The sequence below is a fragment of the Vipera berus genome, assembly GCF_964194415.1.
Source record: "Vipera berus genome assembly, chromosome: 3".
NCBI lineage: Eukaryota > Metazoa > Chordata > Lepidosauria > Squamata > Viperidae > Vipera > Vipera berus.
In genome coordinates, this window is record NC_138204.1 from 63036694 (window position 1) to 63055101 (window position 18408).

The 18408-nt window shown below is 40.0% G+C and overlaps 1 protein-coding gene across 1 annotated transcript in view; it reads right to left on the reverse strand.

Moving 5' to 3' along the window:
- Positions 1–18167, reverse strand: part of NRDC (nardilysin convertase) — a 29564-nt gene extending 11397 nt beyond the window's left edge. The window contains exons 1-18 of the mRNA XM_081323415.1: positions 17761–18167; positions 15954–16230; positions 14591–14672; positions 13397–13550; positions 11240–11313; positions 10528–10623; positions 8423–8545; positions 8048–8105; positions 6279–6352; positions 6031–6100; positions 5641–5718; positions 3826–3946; positions 3687–3745; positions 2920–2974; positions 2272–2376; positions 1937–2060; positions 1130–1216; positions 716–835 (exon numbers count right to left, since the gene is read on the reverse strand). Of these exons, the coding sequence (XP_081179541.1) occupies positions 716–835; positions 1130–1216; positions 1937–2060; positions 2272–2376; positions 2920–2974; positions 3687–3745; positions 3826–3946; positions 5641–5718; positions 6031–6100; positions 6279–6352; positions 8048–8105; positions 8423–8545; positions 10528–10623; positions 11240–11313; positions 13397–13550; positions 14591–14672; positions 15954–16230; positions 17761–18137 (2134 nt within the window). The 5' untranslated portion in view covers positions 18138–18167. The remainder of the gene's footprint in view (positions 1–715; positions 836–1129; positions 1217–1936; positions 2061–2271; positions 2377–2919; positions 2975–3686; positions 3746–3825; positions 3947–5640; positions 5719–6030; positions 6101–6278; positions 6353–8047; positions 8106–8422; positions 8546–10527; positions 10624–11239; positions 11314–13396; positions 13551–14590; positions 14673–15953; positions 16231–17760) is intronic.
- Between the last annotated feature and the right edge of the window lie 241 nt (positions 18168–18408).

The following is an 18408-nucleotide window of genomic DNA, read 5'->3' on the forward strand; positions in this document are numbered from 1 at the left end:
AAAAAAAGGTTGCAAAATGAGGCAAAACTCATTTGACAACTGCCTTGCTTAGCAATGGAAATTTGGAGGTCAATTGTGCTTCCGAGTCAAGGACTATCTGTCTGGTGGTCCACAAGTCAGTGGTCAAATACTGAGCTTGACATTTCAGTACCAACATCCAGGGTAAAGTTATTAGAGTCAAGAAAGTATCTCAAACCAAAAAGACAATGTTGAAATGACAGTTCAAGTTGTGTTATCTTCATTGTAGAAACTGAAAAGAGCTAAGCTGCAACATAGAAAGGGAATAGAAACCACTGGTTTTGTCTTAAGCAATACGTTGTATATCAATGTACTGCTTAAGATAAAATTTCCATCTGATGATGCTCAATTATAGGTTTCCAGGATGAAATTTAAAGGCCAAAAAATGAGAATTCTTTTTAAATAGAAAACCAATTTTATGTTAGGCAAAGTATTTGTAACATTATGTTTAAGTGCCCTTTCATGCATTTAAATTCTAAAACCCACTCGATGCCAAGTTGATAGTACAACTCAACGGAAGTGACACGTATGCAAAAGGAAACATTGATATGGGTTTAATGCCAGACATCATTGCACAGGGATATATCTGGAGTAAAACAACAGTTGCCACATGAGAAATCAACAGGAATAAGTGCTGCCTAAGCCATAGGTGGAGGTTCATTAGCAGTTTTATTGAAAGACACCACAAAATGGTTACCTTTAGGGATTTTGAATTTGTCATCCTTCTTGTACCATAAACAACCTTGCTGGGAACTCATTATACTGACCGGATATTCTGTCTGAGGGCAATCAGGATCCTTCAGAGCAAAATCAGTTGCTGAAATGATGAAAAGATCATTTTAACATCAACAAATGAGTACCATCTACTAAAATAAAATGCTTAAACCTGTTTATAACTAAGCAACCAAATGACACAAACACTTCTGTAACAACTAACATTACAGATTCCCCTAATTTTCGCCTAATTCTTTTGGGTTCAACATAGCTGAAATCCAACAGACTAAGTCTGTTCTACTTACAGGCATCTTTCTTTTACAATGGCAAAACAATAATAGCATACATAGAATGATTATGTTTTAGGCTATTTAGTAGGAATTCATGTTTTACTCACCAATGTATCTATTTTCTTCTGGCAAGTGCAAGTCAGGATTTAATTTGAAGTCACTGGCCCATATATCACTCCAGTGTTGATCAACATCTGTAAATATTAATATTACAAATAGCTTGGTAAAACCACACCTGATAAAAATGATAGACCTAGTTGTAGTGATATGCACAGATAAGGCACACTGTTCTGATTCTTCTCTCGTAACACATATCAAATTTTCACAAATAATGGAGGACATCGAAACACGCATCTAGCCAAATTTATGCACAGCTCATAAACCCAAATGATTCTTTAGTGAACCATGACAAAAATTCCATCAGACGAATCAGTTACAGCTAACTTAAATCATTTTGATTAAATGGATCCATTCTAACCATATATAAATCTGTATCCAATCCATTTTTACCCTATCTAGAATTCACTAACCAAAGGTTACAAAAAAATCCAACTATCAACAGCTTTATTATGACATGAGATAGGAATTAGGTGAGTGCATTTTGTTTGCCCATTGTATTAATCCATGGTTTAACTGTAATTTTCAATGTCAAAATCACTTATGGATGAGAAAATAATTAGTGTAAGGGTTGTTAGGCTAGTTTCTGGTAATTTTTCTTTTTGCGTTGCCTCTAGCTTTGTGCTGCTATGATAAAAGACAGGAGGAAGGCAACAAAATAAATTAGAAGAAAAAGGCAGAAATACATAAAGGGGAAAAAACCCTTCAACTACATCACAGTTTATATGAAATCAAACTCATTTTTATACTCTGAACTTTAGTTCCTGAAATCTAGACAAGATTGAATATTCTTGTACCTTCAACACTGTATTGTGTCCCAAACCATTTCTCCTTTAGGTGACACTGGCCTTCATGGGAGGCAGATAGTAAAATAAGATTGGCTTGACTGGGAATCAGTTGGTTAAGTGCTTTAGCAATTATCTGTAAAAAAAAAAAGATTCAAATGAAACGTCTCTCTGCTACACAAAATTCCAGATCTTCATTTCATTTCTTCACTTCGAAAAAGAATGGTAAATCCTGAAGTAATAACATTTACCTTTTAAAATAGGAACTCATGGTAACAGTATTTTCCCATCGTCCAAGGTCAGAGTTATCTTACAAATTAACTAAGAGCTTTAAATTTTCCCCCTACCTCTGGCTTATATTCAAAGAGAAGTTGGTCTCCTGTCAAAATATCCTCCTTTGGAAAGAGCTGCATATTTTCACAAAGACTTTCTACATATTCAACTGGATCAGTCTGAAAAACAAATCATTTTGCTTCATGATGTGATCTTTTGAACATTTTTTTCCACGTAAGCTAACTTTGGAGATTAATGTGGACCACCATTTTGCCTACAGTTTGGACACTGGCTTTCACAGTTGCTTTGAACGAAGAATCAAATTTAGTTACCAGTGAAATGAACTCCAAATTCTTAAGACATATCAGCAAAATGTAATTCAAATCACTAGCATTCTGATCAGTTATGACATTTCTAAGACTGCCTTGTGTAGGTAAGACAGTATCAATAGAAGAAGGAGAACCCAAAATTTATGGAGACATCGAAATATTTTCCCCACCACCCCCCCAACAATTCTAAGAGATGACAACAAACATCTGGATGAAACAGTGTTATGTTTAGGAGTCATGGAATGTTAAGTGTTAATCCTGAGTTGAAAAGCAAAAAGGGAAATTAAAAAAAATAAAAAATATGCAAGGAGAAAAGAGAAAATATCACCACCAATTAATCAGAAGAATGGTGTTAATATTTTGCATGACATAAATCTGATCGTCTCAATATACCTGTTCTTGGTAATGGAATTCATTAGCTTCAATCTTCTGAATCTCTTCCCATATTCTGTGGATGAAAAGCAGTGTATTCTTCAATATAACAATCATTTTTGTTAAGAATATAAACATTTCCAGAAACAAAGATTTCAGAGTAAGAACATAAACAAACGTTCAAATACTCAGCTACCATGCCAAAAAGGGCAGCTTTTGTCATTTATCAACAAGGGTAGATAGAACATGTCTGACTCTGTTCTGGCTAATTCAAGGATCAGAGAATATGCCTCCTCCCCTTACAGCCTCTGAGGTCAGAATGTGACTGCCTTCCCACTTTAGAAATTTAGAAAATAAACTTTTACTATGCATCTATTATGAAACTACTTTCAATTGATTTTAGACAGGTAGACCTGTGTAAAATAATTTTTTGTTAATATTTTTCTTCTCGAGAATGGTGCATCTAAGAAAAAGTTATTTACAAAGAGTGTTTGTAAGTAATAACTGTATTCGGTCATTTTTTTTCTAACCTTCTGGCATTCAGGTTTTTGAATTATATTCATCTTTAACCAACACAGCCAGTGAGTGAACTGGAGAACAGTGGGTTGGAGTAAGGAATAGTACCTGGGGAAAGCAAGTATTTTCACTCCTCTGAACTTCCAGTTTGTCCATATGATTTTAACAGCTATGTACTATGTCAGCTCTAATATACGAAATATAGAAAAAAGGAAAAACCACCAATAGCACCGACTTTTCTTGATTAAAATCAAACGGAGATTTTTCATTACCTTTGATCAGGTCCTGCTTGCTGCAACATTTTTAAATACTGGAATACAACATGAGCAACCTGAAGAAGGAAAGTTTAAAATTTTTAGGTTCTGTAATAAATTAGAAGGACAAGCACTCTAAATTGCAATTCAAATTTACCTCATAGAAATGCTTGTAGCCTTCATCAGTCAGGGTCACACAAATACTGAAGACAGAGTAGGTGGAGTTTTGCTCAAACCCGGTCTCACCGTTTCCTCCATACAATGCGAGTGCCCAGAATCTGGAAGAAACATTTACCATACTGTTACAAAAATTTAAGAACCTCACATTATTAAAAAATTTAATATATGCTTCCAGCGTACCACCGATGGTTTGTAACACCTATTATCTGTGCTGCTAGTGGAAAATGTAAAAATAGTCAACAAATGAACTTCCCATAGAGGCAATGACCTTGGCTCAGCCTTGAAAAATGTAATGTATGTAAGGAAGTGGTATTGCCTGTGCTCTGGGTGAGTGGGTATTTGTTAACTTGTTTCTGTTTTAGTCCGCTGTGGTTACCCATTCTGATCCTATCTGCCTATCTGCCTTGGTTTAAGCCAGGGGTGGGCAACTATGGCATCTATACAACTGGTGGAGTTCAACTGCCAGAATTCCTGAGCCATTATGGTTGGCTCAGGAATTCTGGGAGTTAAAATCCACCGGTCATAAAGTTGCCTTAGTTGCCCACCCCAGGTTTAAGCAAATGGGAGTATAATTTGGGCTAGACTCGGTGTATTGTGCTTAGTTTGGAGGTTCTTTTGTGCCATGTGTTTAGGTTTTTTTTTCCTGATTTAAGAGACAAATATATTGTCTACAATTACGGTCTCAACTCTCTGTGTTTATTTTGATTTCATTTTCTCGGGCTCACTGTGCTCTTTTAATATCACTAGGTCAGGGATCAGCAACCTGAAACAGTGAAAGAGCCACTCGGAACTGGTTCCCTCACAAAAGAAAAAACTGGGAGCCACAAAAAATGTGTGCACATGCGCGTACATGCGCACATGCGCAGAACAGGGTTTGAAGAGTGGAGCCAAGGCGAGATATGCACCTACCCTGCATATTTGAATTGATTGGTTGAACTTTTTTAGTCCCACTTTTTTTTTTTTGGACTGCACATGGCAGAGGACTGGGAGCCGCAGGAGACGGCTGAAAGAGCCGCATGCGGCTCCGGAACCACGGTTTGCAGACCTGTGCACTAGGTTGTCTTTTGAAAAATGGTTGGTTGGTTACTGACAGCTATTTTGTGAATGAAAAACTTCTCCCAACCCTACTGTAGAGCTTTTTCATGTGAGCATTCCCAACACTAAATATTCTAGATGTTCCAGGCTTCCCAAATGCCTTTGGGTCCCTTAATCTGGGTGTTGTCATTCAGGCTAAGACCAATTTTACTGTCTGCAATTATTCTTTGCTTGCTTGGCAAGTAACGTCAAGCCTAAGGGAAGCCTCGAAGATGGGGTGGAGAGGCCTTCCTTCTTTACCGTAATTCCACAGAACACCATCTGATCTTGGCACTGCATTAGACGCTTCACTCTGAACCAAATTGGTTGTTTTGTTGCTTTCTAGTGGTTTTCGTAAATGTTTGGTGGAGCTACTTCATCACCTTTTTGTTGGAGGAGTCAAGAAGGAATGCCTCATGCTTTTTTCCTGTGCTGAGATGCTGCCTTGAAAGCATCATGCCAGGGGCTGGAATCCAGATGGCACCACTTCAAATTACCCTACTAGAGATTTATGCTTACAGCTTTCAAGCAATTCTCTTCTTCAAGCTCAGCATAGTTTATGACTGTCTCTGAACTTGGTCACTGAGTAAAGTGGCAGGATACTCAACAATGTATACTACAGAAGTAAGGTAACAACGTATACAGTTTTTCAACTTAGCAACTTGGGATTCCATCACTTATCATGGCAAATACCAGCGATTTTCATTAGGATACATACTTTTTTCTAAGATATGAAAGAATGCTGCCTTTGCCTTCATGTCCGACAAGCCAAGAAATATAGTGAAGTGGCTTCACCCTACAAAGTGAAACGTTAACATTAACCGTAATTTGAAAACTCCAGTTTCTAATCATTATAACAAAATAAGCATGAAAAGAGGCAAACCCAAAATAGAGAACTGGAGAATAACACTTTACAAAGGTTACCTTCCTCGGTTGCCATAGGTAGAACAGCATTTCAACATATATAATGCAATTATCAAAATTAAATTATCAGCCTGCATATGCCATACTAGACTTTTAATACATTTACCTAATCCAATTCCACTGTATATCCTTGGAAGTGGGGAGGGAGGGGGCGGGGAAGGAGAGAATAAGAATTTAAATTTACCTGTAATACTGTTCTTGTGGAGGAAGAGCCCAAGTGATGTTTAAAGAGTGAGTTTTTCGGATTGGAACCACTAAAAATAAAGAAACTTTCTTTATAAATAAATAAAGTCAGGATAATTCCAGATTTTCTCAAGATTTCCATATGCAAAACAAAAAAAAACCAGCATTCATTTTAAATCTAGGAATTTTAAAACCAATGTGGATTCACAGTAGACAGCATTGTGGGATTTACCCAGCTACATCACTCACCTCTGTAAAGTTTAGGAAAATCTGGAGTGTCAAAAGGGTCTGTCAGATGGCCAAATATTGGTCTGGGTAAATCACTTGAAAACAAAGAACACGCATATTTACATATATGTGCACGCACATCTTACCTAATCCAGCAAGGACCATCACAAATCAAATCACTCTATGAGATCAGGCCTTAACATATTTTTTAACACTGGTTGTTAAGGGATATTCAATTCTACATATCAAATCCTTAATATAACCAATTATCAATGTTGCCGTTTGTTCAGCAGAACATATTTGTAACTATGGCAATACATACACGGCCTATAGTAAAGAGTAAGGGCTTCTGGATTCAGGGTTCTGATCCTATGTATAAAAATAGGGCACAATTTCTTTAGGACTGTCCCATTCTGTCCTATTTTAAGCCTCACACTTACACTTGGAATTTAGCTTGTACACGTGGAAAAGACAAGAGGATCTAGACAGCATACAAATAGGTAAAACTCACTACGCAGAGCAACATGTATTTATTTTATTTATATTTCCTATTTCTGAACCACCCATCTCCTTCAGAAATTTATGCATCCTTATGCAAGATGGCTACCCAAGCTTTATCCTTGAATAAAAACAGGATCTAATCTTTACAATTTAAATATTGTGGGAACTGCCCTGGTTGCAGATTTGCCTCTGGGTGAAATTCAAGCTGCTGGTTCCCACTTTTAAAGCCCTGCAGGGCCTGGGTGCAAGTTATTTGAAGGACTGTATTTTTCCAGCTCCATCTACCTGATCCTCCAGAGCAGTCAGGCAGAGTAATGAGTTAAAGTCCATCTAGTGCCATGGTGGCGAACCTATGGCACGTGTGCCACAGGTGGCAAGCAGAGCCCTCTCTGTGGGCATGCGCGCTGTCACCCCACTCCTAGGCCTTCAGCTGGGTTTTATAAAACCTTTTTGCTTTAGGCCTCTGCTGCCGCGTGCAAAACAAAAAAAGGGTTCAATCAATCAATTTCAACTTCTCGTGGGGAAAAAAAAGATCTCGCAAAGTTGGGACTGACTTAAATTTTTAGTCCCACCCAGTCTGCCGTTACCACCGCAGCCACGTCCACCCAATTGGCCACACCCACCCAATGGGCCACGCCCACCCGGCACACAACAATACATAAGTGGGTTTTGGGTTGCAGTTTGGGCACTCAGTCTCTAGAAGGTTCGCCATCACTATCTAGTGGGACCAAGAAGGAGGGTCTTCTCCATTGTGGCACTTGTGGAACATCATCCCGGTGGAAATAAGATTGGCTCCCGACTTGACACTCTTTCAAAAGGTCCTGAAGAAACGATTTGGGGGAACCCAGGGTGATATGGAGTCCATCAACTGGCTGGTTTGATTGCTGTCCCTTGGAGGGAGGAGGGTTACTGACCTTTGTATTTGGGATTTTATTTCTGTAAGCTGCCCAGTCACGAGTTGGGCAACCATATTTTTTTTCCTAAAGAAATAAATATGTGAACAGAATTTGCCTATATGTTGTACAAAGTGTCCTCTCCGGTTGATTTGAGTTATATGTGGAAACCCGAAAACTCTGACTAAATCAGATTCTTTTTTGCTCCTTACTATTAACTTAAAGCAATTGCAAAGCAAAAAGACTATAAACCAGCAATTGGTAAGTGCAGAGAAAAGGATGAGAAACTAAAAACCAGGAATGAATAAATCAAATATCTAGTATCATATTAGTTGCAGAATGGTACACCCAATTTAATATCCTGCTTATTACAAACAATAGGAAAATGTATCTTACTTATTTGGGATCTCTGAGAAGATTTCAGTCACCCATTTTTCCAGAGTATCCAAGATTTCTATTGAGGAAGGGGGAAAAAAAGTGTTGGCACATAACTCAGGGAAAACAAGCAACACACCATCAGGAAAAGACGAGAAGGGTGAGAACCTGTTGTTCAAGCAGCCAATGCAGAGGTACCAATATTATAAAGCCTACAGGCTGAATTTCCTTGGAATTTCCTGTGGAACTGCTCCAGAGAACTGAAGCAACAACATTTACAGTATTTTTAAAACTACCTCCTCACGTAGAGATGCCAGATCTAATCTGTAATTATCCAGTCAGTTTCTAGTTAGTAGCAAAGGGAATGTTCTCTAGTGTCGAATGAACAGCTCTTACCTTTTGACTGCACAACTAAAGTCATGTAGTGCGCTGAATAATATCGCTGCCAGAATTCCCTCAGCCTGGTATAGGTATCAATCCCATTTTCTTTTGGCTCATGTTTCAGGGTATCTGCATTACCTGTAAATGAAGTTCAAAATAAAGAACTGCTTACAGTTATGAAATCTCTGCTTGAAACTTTTGTACTGATCAAAAGAACTAACGCTCTTCTCCTCCGCGGGCACAAAATAACATAACCACCTGGATTTAAACTCGTGGAAGTACACACATTAAAAATAGTCCTGCTGGATCACGCCAAGGACTATATTAGTTTAATGGTGTGGGGTTTTTTCTCCCCCCCCCACTGTGGCCAGCCAGATAAAGTACTTCTTTGGGGCTCACAAATATGAGACAGAGACATATTTCACTGTAACAGGAATCTGGAGGCAAAGGCTGCTCCAATAGTATTGACTATTAAAGGCAAATAGCTCTCAATGAACTTGCCCATCATGAATTTATTTAATCACAATTTCATGCCACCCAACTTAGTGGCTGTCACCAGGTCTTGTAACGATTCCACGGATTAATTTTCAAATGAAAATGGCACTGTATCTGCCAAGTTGTCACAAAAAGCACAGCTGTCATGGCGAAAAGGACTGAGTAAAGACTCTGCTTTCACGGAATGACTTTTGTTTTGTCTAGTCTGAGGTGTTGTATCTGAGCCTCCCTTAGCCAGGTCACGCCATCCTGTATCACCTGACAGAAAGAAGAGTTTTCTTTTCCTTTTCCTCCAAAATATATTTTATTTTCCTTTCTTCTGCCTCCGTAGCCCTCCTCGTTGTCTCCCTAAATCCTTAACTAGCTGAAGCAAATGATGAAGAATGCAAATATATAATGGCTTATAAGAGGGCACTCTAAGCGGATCGATATGAGAGAAGACAAGAAAGTCTCACTAGTATCCAAATAGAGGGTTTAAGGTAATTTGTGCATGAACAAGGTGCATTATTATCTCACAGTGTCACATTATATTGACCATGCTGTTGTACGTGCCGTATCACCTGTATCCTAAACTCATTCAGTGTTTTGTAATTTCATTTTTGTACTCTTTGCACTGATTTCTTTGCTAATGAATGTAATGCTAATGAACCTCCAGATCTAGCTGATTAATCCTTTGCATACTAAAAATTTCACTTGCCAACATAACTTATTGCTTTTCTCCAGTCATGCAATTGCTTTGGAGAAGGTTATAAAGTGAAATTTAACCTCACTCCCTAACCCTAACCCTAATGCTGGGAAAGATTGAGGGCAAGAGAAGAAGGGGACGACAGAGAATGAGGTGGCTGGATGGATGGAGTCACTGAAGCAGTAGGCGTGAGCTTAAATGGACTCCAGAAGATGGTAGAGGACAGGAAGGCCTGGAGGAACGTTGTCCATAGGGTCGCGATGGGTCGGACACGACTTCGCAGCTAACAACAACAACCTCACTCCCAGCTGAATGGACTCTGGCAACCACCACGCACCTGTTATGTGATGTATTTTCCCATTGGCTGCTTCTTCCCTTTTCCAGATATCCTGGTTTAACTCTATAACATAATTTACTAGTTACCACTGATACTTAAGCTTCCCAGTGCCAAACTCAAATCAAATTGAAATGAATGAATGAATCAGATCAGTAAAAAATGACTGATTCCTCTGTAAGTAAACTGATACATTTGCTTTTTCCCCTCCAAAATGCAGTAGCAGGAATTCAATTGTTTTATAAACTTAGCACTGTAACGTCAGCTATGCTAAACAATTCCTGGCTACACTGATCCAAGGCATAATTAGGAACAGAAATCAAAATATTATTTGATTATCATACAGATTAATTTCTGCACTACTGAACTTTCCACAAATGTATATATTAAATCTGGCGGGCTCCAGCCTATCACGTATTTCTTTCTTTTTGTTCATGTAGCCCATGCACCCAAGTCTGCTCTGAATTGCCCTCTGACCTCTGCGGATTTCTAAGTTAATTAGAAGCAAATGGAGAAGGGTGAGTCTATTTCACGGGTGGATTCAACAGCAAAGGCTCTTAGATCTGAAATCAACTCGATACCAACAGTCACAACAGATACGCTTACCCCAGAAGAACTTCTTCATAGGATGGTCAGATCTGGCGAGACTGCCAAATAACATCTCTCTTCTGTTGGCATCAGAGGGTCTTGCAAGCTGATATTCTGTTGTTTTTTTTAAAAAAACCAAGGTTTTCAGATTCAAGACAATCCCAGTCTACAACAGCAGGCTTGGCTATAAGAATACGACTGATGTTCCCTGTCAGTTTCCCACAAGCAAAGTGAATGGGGAAGCCAGTAGAAATCTAGAAATTGCTCTGGCTGCTTTTTGGCCCACCTGCACTCTGAAGTGCCTGTCCACAGCCCCCCACTCCCCACCCCTCTGCAGCACTTATACAGGTTCCAGAACACCGGTACTCCCTGCCCACCCCCACACTCCATACCTACCAAGGGCACCTACCCTTCTGCTTGCCTAAGACATCTGCCGCTTCCCATTTAATGACCCTCGTGATCCCTACATTACAAGAGTAACTGGGACCACCAGCATTGCTGTTGCTACGTCAGGCAGTCATGTAATGTTGCTCTATTTAGCAACGGAATTTCTGGTTCCCGCTGCGGTTATAACCTGAGGACTACCTGCTGTTCAGTTAGTTAAGAGCATTCCTGCATAGATGGAGGGATGCTATTACTATTTGCAGGCCAAACAAGGTAGTTTTTTTTTAAAAAAAACAACACAAAAAAACAAAATATATGAACCTGAAAGATCATTCAGAACTCTTACCACTATCCACAGCTTCAACTTCCCGATCAATTGCATCCCGGATCATTAAAGGGTGGATGAAAAACTGGGCCCACCTGAAGCAGAAAATCACTGTAAGCAGGACTGAGTTTGACATAAAATTAAGAGCAATAATAAGAACGTGTTTTTAAATGGTCACATGACCTGTTTTGACATGGTTAATTTTCCTTCCCATGAATTCCATGCAAACCTTAAGCTCAGTTTTTTTGCTTCAGTATGAATTGTATGTAACCTCTAACACAGCGGTTCCCAACTTTTTCTATACCCTGCACCCCGAGAACGCTTCTGATATATTCTCGCACCCCTTACAAAAGTTCAAAATAACGGCAACGAATTATGCATATAGACTATAATTTTGAAAACCCATGTTTTCACGCCCTCTGGAATATCGTCTCGCACCCCCGGTTGGGAACCCCTGCTCTAAGAAAAAACCCTGCTCTAACAAAGGCTTTGGAATTCCTATTTACATTTTCATTTTAATGTTTACAATTAATTATTTTCCCTGTAAAAGTTGACACTGAATGACCCACAAGATTCCACTCTTCAGGACAATTGTCTTCCTATCTCAAAATATTTTTTGAGGTCTCCCAAGATTCCTCTCAACCTAACTGCAAAAAATCAGTGGCCCAGATCTCACCATTTTGAAATTGTGCATATTCAGTGGGTGGATGATGATAAAAACTTCAACAAAGGGTACCTCAACAACTTTTTGTTTTATTTGGTTTTATTGAATTGCTTCACATGTCATGCTGAGCTATAATTAACATCATGTGAACCAACAGGAATCTGCTGTACATAATGCTCTGGTGGAGAATTTTTCCATTCTATCTCCTGCATAGCCAAAAGAAGGAATAAATTGGACTTTAGCTTCAAAGAGACAGTAGGAATGTCGAAATGGTGTGTACTAATCTGCATTTTCTTTTTGCCCAGCCAGAGGAGTTGTGTTTCCTGATAGGGCATGCTCGTTGAAATATTAAGATTAACTTAATTAAGATTAAGGTCTGGATGGGGAGAAACAGGCTTTGTCTCAATCCTGCCAAGACTGAGTGGCTGTGCATACCGGCATCTCGGACTAAACAGTCCATTCCATCTTTAATGATGGGGGGGTGAGGTGTTACCCCCCGTTGATAGGGCTCGCAACTTGGGCGTCCTCCTGGATTCGCAGCTCAGTTAAGACCATATAGGAGCCATGACCAGGGGGGCCTTTGCCCAGGTTCGCCTGGTATGCCAGTTGCAGCCCTACCTGGACTGAGATGCCCTGCGCAGTCACTTATGCGCTCGTGACCTCCTGATTGGACTACTGCAACGCTCTCTACATGGGGCTGCCCTTGAGGACCACTCGGAGGCTTCAGCTGGTGCAGAATGCAGCCGCGTGGGTTGTGATGAGGGTTTCCCGATACTCCCATGTAACACCTCTACTCCGCGAGCTGCATTGGCTTCCGGTTGCCCTCCGGGTGAGACTCAAGGTGCTGGTGATGACCTATAAAGCCCTAAATGGCTTGGGTCCGGGATATCTGAGGGAACACCTGCTGCCGGCATCAAGCTCCCTTCGTCCTGTGCGCTCCCACAGGGTGGGTCTTCTCAGGGTACCGCCGGTAACAGATTGCCGGCGGACAATACCCAGGGGGAGGGCCTTCTCTGTGGGTGCGCCGGCCCTTTGGAACCAGCTGCCTGTAGAGCTTAGGACTGCCCCTGACCTTCGCTCATTCCGCCAGGACCTGAAGACCTGGCTCTTCGAGCTTTCTGGCCTGGACTGAGAGTATTAACTGGGGTTTTAATTGTATTTTAATTGTAATTGGGGTTTTATTTTAAGATTAATGTAATCATTTTAATTGTTTTTAAATTTTGTAATTTGTTGTATTGTTTTTAAAAAACCTTGTGAACCGCCCTGAGTCCTACGGGAGAAGGGCGGTATATAAGTCTAATAAAATAAATAATAAATAAATAAATAAATAAATTAAATGGGCACAAAAAATGTAGTGTAAACCCTTAAACAGGCTTGACATAATTTAATTTACTTTTTTCAGCTTACTTAAATTAAGCTTTAAGTAAAAGTAAGCCAATATAGTGAACTAAATGTAAAATACTTAATATTAAATATTTTAATTGAAATGTAGTTTCATTTCACAGCTGAATTACCTATCGAGAGCTTCCCTGAAATATTTTCTCTGTACATCAAATTGGAAGATGGTTCGTTCACAGTCTGTTGATGCATTATCACTCCCTCCATGTTTCTTCAGAAATGCATCAAATCCATTCTCATCTGGATACTTTGAGCTACCCATAAAAACCACTAGGACAGAAATAAAAATAGGAAGGAAGTTATTCACTCGAATAGCGGAAACATATAAATACCACAGACATTAGTCTTCTTTTCTCCCGTTTGCATCGCTAAGCGATACAGCTGTAAAGTGTGATGCCACATGACGGCATTGCTCAGGAATGGTAATCCCAGAAGGTCTTGTTGCTGTCATAACTCCAGGACTGCATAGGTTGTTAAATGGGAAGAGGCAGCAGTCCCAGGCATGGAAAAGGGGGTTGCCTCAGGAGGGCGCTGTGGAGCACCAGCAGGTCAGGACAGCCCACAGGCAGGAGGCTCTGTGGATGGGACGCACTACAGTGTGTGGGGCAGTCAATGGAGTGCTACAGAGTACAAGATTCCTGGGATCTTGAATTCCACAACTGGACTCCTCTGAATAAAAAATGGCGGGAGCAACTTGTGATCTTCCTTGCAAGCTTCCGCATTGACTTTGCTTATGGGAAGCTGGCAGGGAAGGTCACAAGTGCCGATCAATGCCTTCACAGTGACTGCGGCTCATTGTGAAGTCATAACTGCAACCTGACCACATGACCATGCAACTTCATGGGCCAGTTTAAGTCCATGTTCAACACTGTCATAATTTTCAACAATCACTAAACAAATGGCCGTAAGTAGAGAGCTGCTTATAAATAATCAGTTATGCAGTAGATCCTTGGTTGTTTTGTGCATTTGTATGCTTCTATAGGCTCTCCCTGTATTACCTAAGAATAATCTATAAGAAAACAAAACAATAACAGTCTCTACTTACAAGGATTAAACCCACTGAAACAAAAATTAAAGTTAGTCATTAACTGTGCTATACTTGATAAAGCAGAATTCTGAGACCAGCCACTACGTAACTGCTTTAATACAAATTTACCGAAAATGATTTTAAAGGCTATTTGATAGATAATAAAGATTTAAGCAAGATTCTATATCTAGTTTGGACAAACTCAAATCACCCAAATGGAAAACTATGTAGCACGGACTTCAGGCTAAAAACAGGTAAAGGTGACATTTAAAACAAAACATACTATGCTCCAGAAAATGTGCCAGCCCAGGTAGCTCATCAGGATCGGAGAAACTGCCGACACCGATACAAAGTGCAGCTGCAGACTGAAGAAAGAAGAGAAATACAGAGGAATATTTGGAAAAACATCACACGCTGCCATATCAAACTGAAATTCCTTCATTAAAAAAAGATTCTTTACAGATCTTTTTTTTTCACTTTCAGTTCTATGCAAAATAAAGAATGCCAGTGTTTAGCTCCCAAGTAGAGGATTATGATTTTACAAGCAAGATGTGTCTCCTGTATCTCCAAATGCTTCTTATAGAAGTTATTGATACATTTATCAGAAAGATCATTAAAGGAAACCACAAAGGTCTTGAATATATTAGACTTTCCGGTAAAGCAGAATTATTACTGTTGCATCTGCCTAACAGTTCTTAATCAGAAATACTAAACTTGTATAACTATCCATGTTCCTTACCTTAGTTCATTTTTATGCATGACTAGGTAAACGTTTGTATCTTTGTTTTTTAATCACCCTGTAAACCGTCCTGAGTCCTTCGGGAAAGGGCGGTATATAAATGTAATAAAATAAATAAATAAATAAATAAAGTGCCTAAAATGTTGAAGGCTCCTAAATCTGGGCATGGAACATACTAAGTAATGGTCTCACAGCAGAATTGAAAGGTTTATGGGTTAGGAAGTTGTACATGGCTGCCGTGCTTCATTCCCTTATTTTATTATTAATATACAGTTAAATCTCGATTTAATGAATCCCATGAAATGTTGGCATTATTCAAATTTTGCACTATTCAAAGAGGCATTTTGATAGAAAATATGGTAATTGGTTCCCTTTGATAGAAATAAGCAATGAAAAGTCTGAAATGTAATTTTTATATGCACTGCATTTTAATGAAATATAAAAAGGATAAAAATATACTTACAGTTTAAACGCATAGTTTAAAAAGTCAGAATAGTTACGGAAAACAAAATAAAAATAAAAAAAAATCTTTCATAAATTCAGACATTCCAACATCTCACTCTATTTTAACTCTGCTACGATCATTTTCATGTTATTCAATTGCATCAAATTGCGCTGTTTTCCTGACAATCTTTCTTCTCTCCCATTTTGCAAAAATGAAGATTAGCAGTATCTAAAACCACAACCACACTTGCAGATGCAGTAGCCTCAACAGTGCACACCAGCCTCACATTCACTGAATTTTGGGTTTCATTAAATGCAACTTAGCATCAATATACAATTCACACTAAATCACAGACCACATTATTGAAATTCACACTAACTGCAATTTACCTGTAAATTACATCAATGCCTAAAGCAGTTTATAAGCTATAATCATTGTTCAATCTAAATTAATTATACATACCTGCTTTTCTGTACAATTTCTTTTCCGAGTTTCATCTTTATCTGTTAGCTCTTCTAATTCACTATCGGGATCTAAATCTTCATCATAATCACCACATTCATCATCATAGCCTTCTTGGTCATCTTCTATTTCTGCTCCAGAATCATCATCATCATCAGTTTCTTCTTCAGAGTCACCCTCATCTTCTCCCTCTGAAGATACCACACAAGGGCTACCATCTGGGTTATGCAAGTCCGAAATCAGCAAGGCACATAATCCATTTTTTAATCTGATGTATCTAGAAAGTTAAACAGACATACAACTAGACATTCTTTTCAATGTCTTTGAATGAAAACTAAATGTGTTATTCCTGGCATGCTATGTCTTTGCAGGGTCTCTTTAATGAACTATTGGACCAAACAAGATCTTTTAAAATATTCATTTGTTTTTTTAAAATACATCTTACATTATAATGAATTCCATAATGGGCAATGTGACTCACCCCTCCCACTATTAGCATACACTCCTCCAGAGAACAGTTCAGATTGTTGGTACTCTATGATGTGCTTGAGGTAAGAATGAAAAATAGATACTTACCTCAAATAAGCTCCACTTCTAACAGCGAGTCCTTCTTTCATCTCAAATGCACACATTCAGGAATCACTTATATTTCCACACTTTCTTGAAAAACCTCATAGCAAAGTATACTTTTGAGTTATACATCATTTTCATCTCAGATTAAAGATGCAGAATTTTTCTTGAACTTAACGACTAAATACTAAGCAGTCAGTTTCATGCCCAAACATGGCTCTGAACTTCTGTGGACAAATCTAAATCCATGGTTGGTAAATTATCCTGAGTGGTACTAATTCAATCCATATTGGATTGGATCGAACCAACATTAGTCCTATCTAGCATCTGACCGGATAAAAATATTCGACTTACAACAGTTCATTTAGTGACCATTTGAAGTTACAACACTGAAAAAAGTAACACACGACCGTTTTTCAGACTTACAACCCTTGCAGCATCCACATGGTCAGGTGATCAAAATTCAGATGTCTGGCAACTGACTCATATTTATGACATTGGGAATGTCCCAGGGTCATGTGATCACCTTTTGCGACCTTCTGACAAAGTCCATAGGGAAGCCAGATTCACCTAGCAACAGTGTTACTAACTTAACAACTGCAGGGATTCACTTAACAACTGTGGCAAGAAAGGTCGTAAAATGGGGCAAACTCATTTAACAAATGTCTCACTTAGCAACAGAAATTTTGGGCTCAATTGTGGTCATAAGACAAGGACTACCTGTACTCAGAGATTGCTCACAAGCAAATCATGAAGAAGTCCCACTGCCTCATCTGCAACTTGCCTCTGAACAAAGGACCTAAATACTACAATCTACAAGTAGCTGAAAGACCAAACCTGAATGATTTGTTATCACTCTCCCTTCCTTTTCCTAGTGTTGAAACTACTCTGCTGGCTACACACACACACACACACACACACACACACACACACACACACACACACACACTTCTTTTATAGCAATGAAATGGTGAGGGTGGTCTTCAAGCAGAGATCAGCTTCTCCCGGTTGGGCACCTTCTAGATCCCTCCAAATATATCAGACCAACCATCCCTACATCAAGCCATGACGACTATGGAAGAAGTTAGGGTTCAATTCTTCCGGTTAGAAAAAGCTTTTAAAGCGAGTAGGCAAATTCATTCCACAAATCCGACACACACACACACACACACACACACACACACACACAGAGAGAGAGTTTGGCAGCCTGCTCTACCGCGGGCATCTCAAAGAGTACCTGTACTGTTTGGGGTCACTGGGGGACTTGACAATCTCGGGGTCGCCCAAGCTGGGGCAAGGCTCGCAGGCGGCGGTGGCGTCTCCGCTCTCCGCATCAGCATCTTCCTGGACAGCGCCGGCTTTGGCCCCCCGGCTACCCTCCAAGTCCCCAGGCTGCTCAGGGTCGCAGGCAGACGAGGCCTTGGTTCTACCCGGCATGGCTGTCAAGATAACTGCGGAGGAGCGACGCACGATGGGCCTGAAGGCGAAGATCTTCCCGGGCCCGGCTAGATGACCGCTCAGGCCGGCACGATAAAGACGGGGGAAGGCTTGTCCTATTCGCAGCGGACTTATTTCCCAGCAACTCCGCGATGCAGCGGCTATCACCTTCCGCATCCGCCGCGAGCCAAAACCCGGCCGGGCCACTCCAGCCTGCAAGATCACAGGCCGGTGCTAAGGGCTGAACACACCGGCTGTTATCCAATGAGAGCCCAGGTTTGTGCCCATGTGATCTCCGCCAACAAATCCGGAGGCCCTTCGGCAAATTGCTTCTCTGATTAGATACAAAGCGGCGGAGGAGGCGGGAGCAGAACAAACCCGTTGCCGTTTACTGTCGGCTGCGGCCGAGGCGCTCAGATCGGAATGTTGCTTTCTGTGCAAATGTGTG